At 52.1% G+C, this 13,110-nt stretch overlaps 4 protein-coding genes across 8 annotated transcripts; 3 read left to right on the plus strand and 1 right to left on the minus strand.

Moving 5' to 3' along the window:
- Positions 1-471: 471 nt before the first annotated feature.
- Positions 472-2,323, plus strand: LOC111070390 (putative inositol monophosphatase 3). The gene is made up of 2 exons (XM_022360890.2): positions 472-1,475; positions 1,543-2,323. The coding sequence occupies exons 1-2, from the start codon at positions 929-931 to the stop codon at positions 2,079-2,081; spliced, it is 1,086 nt and encodes a 361-aa protein (XP_022216582.1). The 5' UTR covers positions 472-928; the 3' UTR covers positions 2,082-2,323.
- A 264-nt stretch (positions 2,324-2,587) lies between these two features.
- Positions 2,588-5,634, plus strand: LOC111070431. The gene is made up of 2 exons (XM_022360954.2): positions 2,588-4,297; positions 5,550-5,634. The coding sequence occupies exon 1, from the start codon at positions 2,687-2,689 to the stop codon at positions 4,295-4,297; it is 1,611 nt and encodes a 536-aa protein (XP_022216646.2). The 5' UTR covers positions 2,588-2,686; the 3' UTR covers positions 5,550-5,634.
- LOC111070433 (pleckstrin homology domain-containing family A member 8) lies at positions 4,208-11,991 on the plus strand. Of its 5 annotated transcripts, none has more exons than XM_022360959.2 (5): positions 4,208-4,297; positions 10,788-10,977; positions 11,091-11,146; positions 11,247-11,504; positions 11,591-11,991. In XM_022360959.2, exons 2-5 carry the CDS (start codon positions 10,857-10,859, stop codon positions 11,753-11,755), a joined length of 600 nt encoding a protein of 199 aa, XP_022216651.1. In that variant the 5' UTR covers positions 4,208-4,297; positions 10,788-10,856; the 3' UTR covers positions 11,756-11,991. The 5 variants fall into 5 exon arrangements, with proteins under 5 accessions (XP_022216651.1, XP_022216648.1, XP_022216652.1 ...); XM_022360956.2 differs by lacking the exon at positions 4,208-4,297 and adding an exon at positions 6,927-7,355; XM_022360961.2 differs by lacking the exon at positions 4,208-4,297 and adding an exon at positions 10,097-10,232.
- LOC111070435 lies at positions 11,922-12,703 on the minus strand. Its single transcript, XM_022360963.2, has 2 exons — positions 12,431-12,703; positions 11,922-12,370 (listed from the first exon to the last, which is right to left on the minus strand). Exons 1-2 carry the CDS (start codon positions 12,542-12,544, stop codon positions 11,984-11,986), a joined length of 501 nt encoding a protein of 166 aa, XP_022216655.2. The 5' UTR covers positions 12,545-12,703; the 3' UTR covers positions 11,922-11,983.
- Positions 12,704-13,110: the final 407 nt, after the last annotated feature.

Genomic DNA, 13,110 nt, shown 5'->3' on the forward strand with positions numbered 1-13,110 from the left:
CAAGCTTGGACACAGTTCCTATGAAGTTTCAAACGCACTACCCGTCAGAACTGACGAATCTGCAAAAATTGGTGGAAAGATACTTTTCATGTCCTCGTGAAACTGGAATGGCATTGCAATTAAACAAGACTAACTGTAACCATTTAGAGACAACTGGTTCAGTTATAAAAATACTTGCAAGGAATATTATAAATTTCGCATTTCACATGGGAGAACAAACTGAATTTCAAGAGGATGCCCTCCCTTATACAACCCGGCTTGGGGAGCTCTGGCACTGCTTGGAGAGCACTAGCATTGAAGAGAAAGAGCATAACATAACATAACATAACCATAAAATAACATAACATAACCATAATATAACCATAAAATAACATTAGTCGAATTCGAAGTCGAAACGCGAAAGCAATAAAAGTAAAATACATAATGATGCATATATCGATACACAGCCAACACGCTATCGATAGGCTGGACAGCTGTTGGTTATTGTTGCCGTTTCCATATTTCTCTGCGTCAATTTTTTGTTTGTTTGCCTTGCAGCCCTTATACCCCCCTGACAAAGTGGGGTATACAAAAACGCGCGACGTGGACGTGTTGGAGCAGCAGCTCTGCCGCTGGCGGCAGAACGCGGCATTTACGTTAGCGCTCTAAATTGTCTGCTTCTTCATTTTGGCCAGGTGGATTGTTGTTGGCTTAGCTGCTGTTGGTGCTGCTGTTCTCGAGTCAAAGGCAAACAAAAGAGCCACAAACACAGCCTCAGCGACAGCCACAGCCACAGATAGGGGTACAGATACAGATACAGACACAGCCAGAGATACTGATACAGATACAGCAGCAAAGATATTGGTGATCTGGCAGTGCCCGGCCGCTGTTAGTCGCTGGTCCGCTGCTCCGCTGGTATTACCTGCCGCCGACCTCTCACCTCTCACCGATGAGCTTCACCAGCAGCGAGAACAGCAGTAAGATGAACGGACGCTCCATACGCATCAATCGGGTGCCGGCCACCATTTGCGCCATCCTGCTGACCATTGTGCTGGTCTACTTTCTCAACTTCCACCAGGAGGAGCGGCCGGCCATATATGGCAAGCTGCGCAGCGACAATCCCAACCGGGTGAACCTGCGCAAGATGCTGATCGCCGCCATCCAGGCCTCGCAGCGCGGCGGTCTCGAGGTGCTCGATGTGGCCCGCTCCCGGCAGCTGAAAGAGCGCAGCAAGGGCCAGACGGACGAGGGCGTCAACGATCCGTTTACCGATGCCGACGGTCGTTCGCACTGCGTCATGAAGCAGGGCCTCCAGCGCATATTTCCACGTGTCCGCATATTCTCCGAGGAGGACAAGGAGCACTGCAAGGAGTCGCACAGCTACGATCTGGATCCCACCGTACTGCACGAGACCGCCCAGGTGCCGGACGTGCTTGTCAATGCCCAGGATGTCACTGTCTGGGTGGATCCTTTGGATGCCACCAAGGAGTTTACAGGTAAATTAGCTGGAATCTCTTGCCCTTAATTTGCCCTAATAAACGGAATCATCTCTCCGGTCTGCAGAGGAGCTGTACGAGTATGTCACCACCATGGTGTGCGTGGCCGTGGCCGGTCGTCCGGTGATTGGGGTTATCCACAGCCCCTTCAATGGCCAGACGGCATGGGCCTGGGTGGGTAACTCCATGTCCGAGTATCTCGCAGGACTCCATCCGCCGCATACCCAGGAGAATGAGTCGCCCATCATCACCGTTTCGCGCTCGCACACCGCCGGGGCCAAGGATCTGGCCCGCGGCATCTTCGGGGAGCAGGTCAATCTGCTGACGGCCGCCGGGGCCGGGTACAAGGTGCTCCAGGTGGTGGCCAACAATGCCACCGCCTATCTGCACACCTCCAAGATCAAGAAGTGGGATATCTGTGCAGGGGATGCCATACTGCACGCCCTGGGCGGCACCATGACCACTCTCAACGACCAACAGATCCACTACGGGCCGAACGAGTCGCCGGTGAACACGGAGGGGCTGCTGGCCACTCTGGAGAAGCACGACGAGTACATGGACCAGCTGGCCAAGTATCGCACTGCGCACAACGGCCAGCTAACGTAGTAGTTGTAGTTTCTATGGAAGGTGCCCCCTCCCCACACTCGTGGGCTCCCACTCTGCCATGTGCTACTGCTCCATGTGATCCTGCACTACTCAAGGTACTCCTACTTTCATTTCTCAAGGGTCGAAGCCGAAGCCGAAGCCATCGACCATCGATCGATCTGTTCATTGTTTAGGCAGCTCAACAGCACACGAGAATAGTTCTAAGTTCTAAAATAAAAACCAGTTTTTTTTTTCCCCCGTAATTCTCGCCAAATTATTTGTTGTTGTCTGTCTGGTGGGGCTGGGTCGTGAACCCCGACCAAAACCGCTCCACAAAAAGTTGTTTTCAATTGCGAGCACTTTGGGGCGATTTTTCGAATTGGGCGCGCACACGGCTGCCTTCGATTGCGATAGCAGCTGCCTGCAATCGATTGCACTTAAAGTTCGCTCTGGTAGCTTTTTGTTGTTGTTTTTTGTGCGCTATTGCTTGTTCTTTTGCGCATCATCATCTATCGTCTGGTCTGGCCTGGTCTGCAGATTTTGTGTGTGTGCCTGTGTGTGTGTGTGGGTGTTTTTTTTGTGCGGACGCCGGCTGGATAAGTCGATGGAATCTGTGGAGGAGAGAAATGAATAGCAGCGTCACAGGCTGCAAGCGCATCCACAGCATCGAGGTCGAGCAACTACAGGACGCTGCGGAGGTGCAGCACAGTTTTCTGCTGATAAAGGGTCGGCTGCAGCCCAAGTGTGCCGCGGCCAAGCAACTGAAAGCGACCCTCGAGCTGCGCGACGAGTCGCTTGAACAGCTGACTCAGTTATCCAGCGCTGGTGAGTTCAAGCTTCTCTTCGACCTGCACCGCAAAGAAGAGGAGGAGGAGGAGGAGGAGGAGCCTGCAGCGACCCCTAGAGCCTGTCTCCTGCAGCTGCGCTCTTGCAGCGGCTCAAGGCTGATTCGATTCACCTACAAGCCCCGCAGCAGCCCCTTTCGCGTGCAGCCCCTCTACATAGTGGGCCAGGACGAAAAGGAGGAGCAGGAGCAGCAGCAGCAGCAGCAGAAAAAGGAAATTTCACAACACGCATCCCGCTGCTCGCTCATCGATCTCAATCTGCGACTGGTGCAGTGCATTTACGCGCACAAGTTGCACGCGGCGGGCTTTGCCAATCGCACCTTCACCCTCAACGGACCCTGCCGCCTCTTCCGCAGCCAGTTGACCACCGCAGAGACCCTCGCCAAGAGCGAGGACGAGCTGTGGCAGCACTTTGCCGGCGAGATCCTCGCCTGTGAGCAGTGGGGCCAGCAGCTGCACCTCAAGTTCGTCGCGTTCGTGGCCTGCACACGGTACGACGGCGCCGCTGTAGCGGCCAGCGGGGACCTCTCCTACGCCAACATCCGACGTCACCTGCGCGGTCACGCCGCATTGGGTGGCGGTGGATTGGCCCTGTTCGGGAGCGCCCACTTCTATTCGTGGCCGCGAACATTCGCGGAGATCGGCGACTGTGTGCGCAGTGCGGAGCGGGTGGACGTCGCGCGACTGCCGGACGAAAGCAACTACCGACGCACCTACGGTGGCGTCTACGCCAGCACCCTGGGCGCCGTCTGCCACGAGCTGGGCCACTGCTTTGATCTGGGCCACACTCTGGACGGTGTGATGGGCCAGGGCTTCGACTACCTCAACCGCGTACTCACCGTTGACCAGGCCACCGAGCATCTGCCGCAGCGAATAGTCGACCAGTCGTCCTCAGCAGCAGCAGCAGCAGCAGCAGGGACTCACACCCACACCCACACCCACACTCACACCCGCAGCCGCATCACCCAGCTCAAGCTAAGGCAGCCGAGCAGCCAGTTGCTGGACAATTACCACGGCCAGCGGCGCAACGATAGCTTCTACTTTGCCCGCAACTGTGCCGTGATCCTGGCCCACCACCGCTGGCTGAGACCGAACCCTACCGAACCCCCTACCACTGAGGCGGCGGCGGCGGCCATCCACCTGTCCAGGGCCAGCCGCGAAATCGTATCCGCCACGCCGCTGCGGCTCGTCGAGCTGCGCTGCAACCTCAACAGCCTGGTGGCCCATTACGAGGAGTTGAGCGCCGCCGACCAGCAGCGGCAGGAGCACCGCTTCCAGCTACCCGCCGCCCTGTGGCACCTCCTGGCCGAGCAGCAGACGCACTACGTCTTCGTGCTGACCACGTCCGGAGACACCAAGAGATTGGCCTGCGACAACGCCGACGCCCACTAGGTGAGTACTCCCCAGTATCCCAGTATCCCAGTACGAGCATTCAGTGACCACCAGTTGAACGGAGTCTGGTTGGGGCTGCAGAATAGAGCGATGGGCAGGGCAGAAATAGGAAGAAAGGAGAAAATTTGCCAGGAGGGAAGCCAATAATATGGGAACCACACCGCTGGCGGCTGCCATTTAAGGACAGCCAACGCGGGTATCCCTGTGCCCTTCTGGGCGAAGGAGCCATATGGGCACCATATGTAATGTATTTCACAAGGGGAGGCCGCGCGTCAAATTATGAATTAATTTTTAATCCTCTTCTGCTATTAAATGTAATTATAATAAGGACCGCAGAACTGCAGGATAGCAGCGCCCAAACTGCCTTTGCAGCCAGGGTTCTAAATATAAAAAAATATATTCACCGATGCAATTACATGCATAAATCAGTGGGGTGGGTGGGGGGTACAGCCGGAGAGAAAGAGAGAGAGTGCGAAAAGTATCTACGAAGGCTGCAAAGGGCCGCCTGCTGCACGGGCAGAGGAACTTCCGATTGGAAGGCAAAGTCTCTGCCGAGTTATGGGCTACTACCCAGTACCCAGTAGATCTCGAATGATCAATGGCTGCTGCAGAAGCCCTATCCAAACGGATCTTATGCGTAGATTCGTAGACCCACCACATGATGTCCTATAATCTGTATAGTTGCCATGGAAAAGCGTCTCTGCTTGTCCCGATCGAACGACAGCCCACGCAGCCCAGCACATTGAAAGAGTCACAGTGGGGCGGAGGCCCAAAATACCAATGGCTTGAATCTGTTGGGATCCAGCTGCAGTTGTTCTCTAGCTCAGGCCATTGACAGCCCATGGAGAAGGGGCCTTAGAAGCCAACAGACGACACACATCGAAGAACAACTGTCAGAAGAAGTTGCGCGAAATAACTTAAATACTTAAACTTAAATATTTATATTTAATCTGATAATTGGAGGAAGTGCGTGATGGGTTCGGGGATTAAGTGGACATTGCACGTCCGCATGGGAACCACAGCAATGCCACCAGGTGGTGCCATTGCGGGGCAGGACTAATAGACTTTCCTTATGCCCAACTGATCGCATCTCTTGATGCCGGACCAGGCAGGGATTAGGTCGCCCGATCACCGGCAGATCCTGTGCATAGGTCAGACATGTAGCGCGTATCGAGAGCGAGGAGTGAGGCAGGGTTGAGGGGGGTAATTGGGACTTGAGGTGGGAATTTAACCAACAATTGCCTCTCCACAGAATGTCTGAGTCGCAGCGCAAAGTACGCCGCGCCGAGGAGGCCCAGGAGGCACAGGCCATCGACGCCGGAGACGAGGACGTCCGCATGAGGACCCATGCCGGGCATGGGGACGACATGCCGAATGCCGCAGACCGCGGCAGAGCCGCTGGTCACAACGCCGGACATCCGAGACACCCCATTCCGGGACTGGCGGACCCGCTGCCGAGTGCGGAGCATCTCTGGGCCGCCCTGGCCATTCCCGAGCCAGACGAGGCACTGGGCGACTGTGTGCCGCCACCGCCAGCAGAAAAGGAAGCCAGCAGCGAGAACAAGCCGGCACGCAAGGCGCCGCGCTTCCCGATGCTGCTGCCCTGGGACGAGCAGAGCTGGTCGACGGGCTCCAATCCGGACAACGAGGCGGAGGAGCTGACGCCACCCCGGCCCCCCACACCGATGCCGTGGGAGGAGGAGAGCGTGTCGACCGACCCAAATCTGGAGCACAACTGGGCCTTCGTCGAGGACCTGGCGGATCTCGAGGAGCTCGAGGAGCCCGCCGAGCCCACAGGCTCCTTGGCCCTGACACCGGAGTCCCAGCCGCCGACTCCGCCGGCCGCTGCCAGATCCCCCGACGATCACATAATGCAGGATATCGACACACCCAGCGTCACCCCCTGCCCGTCGCCGGAGCCAGAGAGTCCCCTGGACGCGACGGCTTGGGACGAGAGCGAGACGAGCAGCGGGGGAGGCTCCAGCCACGAGCACACGCAGTCCATTTCCATCGGGCCCAGGTCAGTGGTGGCCAAGGCCGGAAGCGCAACCGGAACCGGCAGCTATCCGGACCAAGGGGAGCGGCCGAGCACCTCCGCCGCTGTGCGGCAGTGGCTGCGATACCAGAGCGAGACGAGCAGCTCCGCCTCCACCCCAGAGCGCGCGTTGGCCCTTGCCATCGCCATTCCCATCCCCATCCCGACAGCGTACCCTGCCCTGGACGAGGGTCCGAGCACTTCCGCCGCGGCGCGGGCGTGGCTGCAGCAGCAGCGCGGCACCAGCCCCAGCACACGCTACATTCCGCACGTCACCTACCACATGCCCAGCCTCTCGCCCACCCAGGAGGACCCCATGCAGCCACTGGTCGTCATGGTGGACCCAGAGGAGACGGGCACCCTGTCGCGGCCACTGGCCTCGCCACTGGCGGGATGGGAGGAGGCGCCTGACCATTGGCGGGTGCGCAACGACAACCGCCACCTGCCCCATCGACTGATCCAGCACGTGGAGGGGCAGGAGCGAGAGGGCCGCAACTCGCACAGGAGCTTCCTGTACAGCGCGTCGGGCATCCTGTTCCGGGTGCGCTTCAACAAGCGAAATGAGGTGACCATTACTCTGCGTTCCCCCAAATAGGGAGACGATGTGAGACGGGCACAAGAACATCACCTCACAGGCTCTCCCACCAGGGGAGCATGCAACAGGCATTTTCGGCCACCCCTGCGACGGCAGCAGAGGGACAAAACAATCCAAAAGCAAAAGCAAAAGCGAAACCAAAACCAAAGGTCGAATGAAGCCATCGCCGCAGCGAGAGAAGAGCTCATCCATCGGGGCATAAGAGGTTGGAAGTGTGGATAGTGGAAATGGAAGTTGCGAGTGGAAGTGGAAGTGGACTGTGAGTGAAAGCGGAAGTGAAAGCGGAAGTGCAAGTGGAATTATAACATGAAACACAGGGGGAATATGCCCCCAAAGGAGATTTTCATAGGCAGAAGAACCTTCGGGACAAGGACAATCTCACCCAGCAGGCCTGGCAGCAACACTCGCGTGTGGATGAGGATTGTCAGGTGAGCAGGCCAAGGGCCAGGAGACACCTACACGTACACTACCACTACCACACATTGAGCGTATTTTGTTCGTTGGGCAATCGTCGTTACACCCTCGACACTCCCTCTATACAGATAAAACTCTCGATATGGCGTTGCCCCCTGCCCAGACACAATTCAAAATCCACACAAACATACAAAAACACAGACAACAGACAACAGAAACCAATGAATATTCAAATCAGCAACGCCCTGTCCCTTGCCCGCAGCTAGATCCTGGCACCCATGCGTACCCCTGGTCTGGTTCTATGATCAGGCATTAAGGCATTAGGCAGCCTCCATCTCCATAATTCTCTGTAAAGTGATGTCGCTACTGTTGGCAACTATTGTCAGTAGGATCAGGTACAATGGGCTCCTGTACTCCGTACACCTTAGGGGAGCAAATCGAACCGTAATGCAGGCAAAAAATCTGAAATTTGCCACTTGCAATGCCACTTGTTGAAGCCGCGGGGCATCCCTCAGCCAAATAAGGCTAAGATATCCCTTTGAAGGATCCTTTGCGGCTGCCATTTCAGATATATTACGTAGACATATGTGCTGCGAGGGCTGCCTTGGCTATATTTATTATGACCAGGAAAAGGTCGACTCTGCCCTTTAAAATTTTGTCATATTTTGGCCAAATCACGCTTTAAACATTTCCTTTTGCGGTCGCATTTTATTTCATTTAACGATTTCGTTGGCGAAAAATTAAAAAAAAAATTCGTGTCATAATTTTCTGCGATTTTTGACGTGGATTTTCAGGACAAGAATGCTTCGACCAATTTGGTCCAACTTGCGGTGATGAGGCAGCATGCATTGCCACTGCGAAAGACTGGCAAAACGAATTCAGTCGTGCACGTGCTTCGCTGCAGAGCGAGTCCTGTGGCGGTCATCCTGCAACGGTTGTTGTACCGGAGAAAAGTAGATGCTGTGCGGGATTTTATCATATGACATACCATGAAATGGAGACATCTTTGGGGATCAAAGGGACAAAGATTCATTTCATGTTGAATCCCAAGTTGGCCGTCATGACGAATTTTTCTCGTGAGATACAGCTTCATTTGACATTGGCCCCATAAAAAGGGACAAGCTCTAGGCTCCAAAAAAACTGTGCAAAATATTCACTTCAGCATATGGGACCATCTTTTAAAGAAATTAAAAATCAACATGTTTTTTTAGTGGCAGATACGAAGAGCTTCTATAACTATGTTTCCGAGGGTCCAAGGGTGCAGTTGGTCCCTCATTCAATCCCGAATTTACTGTTTAACTATCGCCCGTGGAACTTCCTTGAACCTGAAATTCGAAGACTTCCATAAATGACGCAGAAAATCTGTCACAACAAGTGGCGAAATTTGGCCTGCATATCTAATCCGATAATTGGAAAAAGTGCTTGGCATTACGTCCCCACATGGGAACCACACCCGCTGCCAATCAAAACAAATGCAATGCCAAGTGCACTTGCAGAGGGGGGCAATTTCGCTCGCACTTGGCATGAGAGTGGGGCACAGCACGGAGAGAAAAAGAGAGCAGCCAGGACCGCTGGTTATATTCTAATGCTAATTCCTGCACTTCGCTTATACCCTTTCCACCTAGGGACCTATTCGATTCGAACTTTAAAATATTTTTATTGGTACTGTTTTTTATTTCGCTATAGAGAACAGAGAAGATAGATAGATAGCGAAGATTCTCGCTCTTCTCACACCAACACCAGCCGTTATATCTCCCTGCTGCAAATCGATTTGATACTTCTGGCTTGAAGTATCCGATCTCACCCAGAATCTGCAATCTGGTAGATATGATATGATCATGCTTTATAATTCTGAGTTTTCTATTTTTCGTTTCTTCAACATTGTGAATTGATGCCACAGATTTTTGCGCTTTGTGGGGCCGCCCCGTAAATTGAATTCCGTGTAATATCACAGGAGTCGGCACACAAAATTTGGTTGCTCTAGTTTTTATTGTCTTGGAATGGACAGACATGCATAGCTATATGGACTCGGCTATTGATGCTGATCAAGAATATATTTGCATAGGATACTTTAGGTGGTCAAACACGCTTCCTTCTGGCTGTTACCCAAACTTCGAGTGCCGGGTATAAAACCCAATGATGGACCGCGACTTATCAAGAATTTACGTGCTATTTACTTTACCATTTAGCGGGTAGACATGGTTATTTTTGAATTGAATTTTCGTTTTAATTTTTGCCCATACTAAATGTAAACATAATCAAGTATTTGAATAAAATGCCAAAATTTGACCAAATTGTTGTGTTTATTGCTTTCTTCTCACCATCCATCTCCTGCTTGATTAATTTTTATTTATAATTTGCTTATGAATTTATTTTAATTTTTTATTTAGTAATTGATTAATTTTAAAATGTATTAAAATTTTTATTTATTTATTAATTCATTTAAATTTTTATATTTTTTGCTTTAATTAATTTTATTTGTTTTAATATTTCTAGCTTTCTGTAAAAACCAAAATATGTCTTTTATTTTTGAAAGTAGAGCTATCTGGATTTTTTTTTTGTTCAATTTGTTACAAGAAAAATAAACTTTTTGATTACAAAGTTCCCTTCAGTTTCTTCCAATGCTTCCCAAGCCGCTTTGCTTTCTATAAATGCTCCAAAACTGTATTCAACGCACTGCTTTAAAACTGCTTTGCTGATGGTAACACACGCACCAAACACACATACACAGCTGGTGACTTTGAGGCAGGTTTTCTGTGCTTGTGCTTGTGCTTCGGGTGCTTTGGGTGCCTTCGGCTGATCGCCGTCGTCAGTTGAGCCCGAGGTTACTCTCTGGGCCGACGGACGCCCGTCTGACTGGTTGTATTGCGCAAGGTGCTGGTGTGAGGAAGGTGAGGCACTTCCAGAAACCGCTCACTTGTTGGGTTGTCACCTATTTTGATACAGTTGCGCGGTTAAGCGCGCGTGACACAGAAATTTGCAACTCGAAGAGCGGCAGAGAGTGTGGCACCTTCTGTAGAAGTAAACAGGCAAGCCTGGGTCATGGCCGCATCTTAAAAAAGGGTTGCGGCGTCTAACTGAGAGCCCACTCTCCCACAGCGTCACTAGAACTGGCACTGCCAGCGTCTTCATATAAGTCTTAGCCTACGCGGCAAACTTGTATTCTATTCGTTCGCACTATCGACGACGCAGCAGAGCAGCGGACACCAGCAGCGCACAGCGCAGCGGGAACCGAACGGCAGCACCGAACGGGGTTCAATAGTGAAAACTGAACTGATTCGTCAGAGCAGAGTTGAAATATTCGTAGTTGGAGGCAGATAGAGCGCAGGGCAGGTGCGCTGCTAGCTGATAAGATAACCAATTGATGTCCAGAAAGCAAACACTGCTTGAGCATTGATTCATTATTTTCATGTTCACTTTCAATTTCCATTTCATTTGCCGTGCAGACGCAGACCCAGACGGAGCAAACTCAACTCAACTCAACCCAAAACCAAGAACTAAAGAAGTCTAGGACCATGAACCCATCATCGGCACGCATACAATTCAAGGCGCTGAAGGGATTTCCGGGCAATGCCGCCGATAAGATCGAAACTCGAGCGTTCCTCGACGCCGCCCTAGAGATAGTGACAGTTATAGGTGATAGTAACAGACGCACTCCACTCAATTACGCGCACAGCATTTAACCAGTTTTTTTTACGATAATTATTTTTCCGTTTCTTTTCGTTACTTCTTTGGTTTTTTGCTGGCAGAAAGCTTTGGCAAACTTTTTACGCCCGTGATTAACGACATGAATGGAAATATAAATGTAAGAGAAACACAAGACCAAGACCCACCCACTTTTGGCTGCAAGTACCATATCCATATCCATATCCATACCATATTTATTTTGTGTATCTTTTATCCAGAAATTAAGCAAAGTCTACGGGGAGAATGTGCTCAAGCATCACTATCTGGAGGATATGATCATCCTCAATATGCAGAGTGAGAACGTGGCCCCCAATGCCCTGCTCTGGCTGAAGCGCGGCCTCCTGCTGATCTGCATCTTCTTCGAGAACATCTACAACGACGCCCAGAAGCAGGAGGCACTCAAGCAGCATCTGCAGAATGCGTACGAGCGCACCCTGAAGCCCTACCACGGCTTTCTCGTGCAGAGTACCATTAGGGTAAGCGGGAGAGGAGGTGGCGGTGGGGGAGAACTCTATGACGCACCATCTAATATTACAATGCTAATCCAATGCTCTCCTTCCAGATCATATACGCCTGGGTGCCCACACGCAGCCAGCTTCTCGGCCAGGGCGAGCATCAGGAGGAGAACCTCGTTGTGATGTCCGACTATTTGCCCACCATGCGGGCCCAGATGAACAAGATCGATGCCCTGCTTAAGGCTCACAATCTAGACGAAGTCCCCCGCTAGGTGCCTGCTTTCGGTGCCCCATTTGGATGGATGGATGGATGCCTGAATTCTTGCTTGCCGCTCAGACGCGCACTCACTCTTCACAGCATATCAGTCAATAGTCAATAGCGTAGTAGATGCATCTAGCTTGTAGCTAAAAGTAGCTTATCTTTATTTTATTTTATTTTATTTTACTTAATTTTATTAGAGAGGGTCGTTGCTGCCAGCAACACAATAAACCTCAGAGCTTTAGTCCACGCGAGCCGCCCTCCGATTCTCATTTCGAAGGGCAGGGCTATGATGCGTCCTGAAATCCGCCAGCTGCTGATTTGTCTCATCCAGTTCGTTCCTTATATTGTTTCCCAGGATCGCAATCACCTCCAGGCCGATCAGAAAGAGCACCGCATACGAGATATAGTGCGGCCAGAGGCGGGCGTTCGTTGCCAAGGATAGCCGGAGGTAGACCATGGACGGGAACAGGACACACGGCGTCACTGTCAACAGCAGCCACATTGAGGCATTCTCTGGGCGCAGATTCACCGCAAAGGCGCCATAAAGGCGCACTGCCTCGGAGCCCACGGCCAGCACATAGGCCAACAGGAGGGCCGCGGTATCGAAGCTCCATAGCTCGTCCATCTGGAAGAGAAGTCCGAACAGTGGGATGCGGTTGCATGATGGATCCTCGCCACAACTTACGTGTACGACTATGTGGAACAAATAGTTGAGGGCCCACAATGCGGACACATAGACATTCGTCTCCAGCAGTATCTGGAGCACCAGACAGGACCGCAGCTCAGTCGCCTGGAACATGTTTCGCCTCTGGAACAAGCAGCAAACTATCTACGATATATTCAGGCTCGGGCCTTGTCAACTGTCAAATGTGCTTTGAGCTCCGTTCTTCGACTTTATGGAGCTTTATAGAGCTGCTACTCCGTCCGAGTGCCGGGTAGAACGTTATTTTCGTGCGTGCACTTTGCGTTTGTTGTCGTTTTGTAGAGTTGCCAGGGCTACCAGGGCTCTGGCCAGAAGCCGCCTGCTGCAGCACTCTGCTGAGTCATCGACAAGAGTATGGCTCAAAGCGGGCGAAGAAACTCCACAAGAAATTAATCTGGTTCCCAAGCCACGTCGGCAAACTGAAAGACAAGGCAGCCAAAGGACGTGGCCAAAATTTCCACATATGCACCTACACGCCCAACAACGACTGCAACGATACTCGTATTACAACAGCCCCGAAGGGACACCTCCACAATAACAACAACAACATCAAAAAACACTTAACTACTAGACTAAGCATTAGCCAGCCAGAAAGCGTCATAATCGTCCGGATCACGCCATTACTGACGCATCGCATGGCCGCTATGCTGCCACGCTTCGAC

This window comes from Drosophila obscura, unplaced genomic scaffold, assembly GCF_018151105.1.
Source record: "Drosophila obscura isolate BZ-5 IFL unplaced genomic scaffold, ASM1815110v1 contig_96, whole genome shotgun sequence".
In the NCBI taxonomy this organism is placed as follows: Eukaryota; Metazoa; Arthropoda; class Insecta; order Diptera; family Drosophilidae; genus Drosophila; species Drosophila obscura.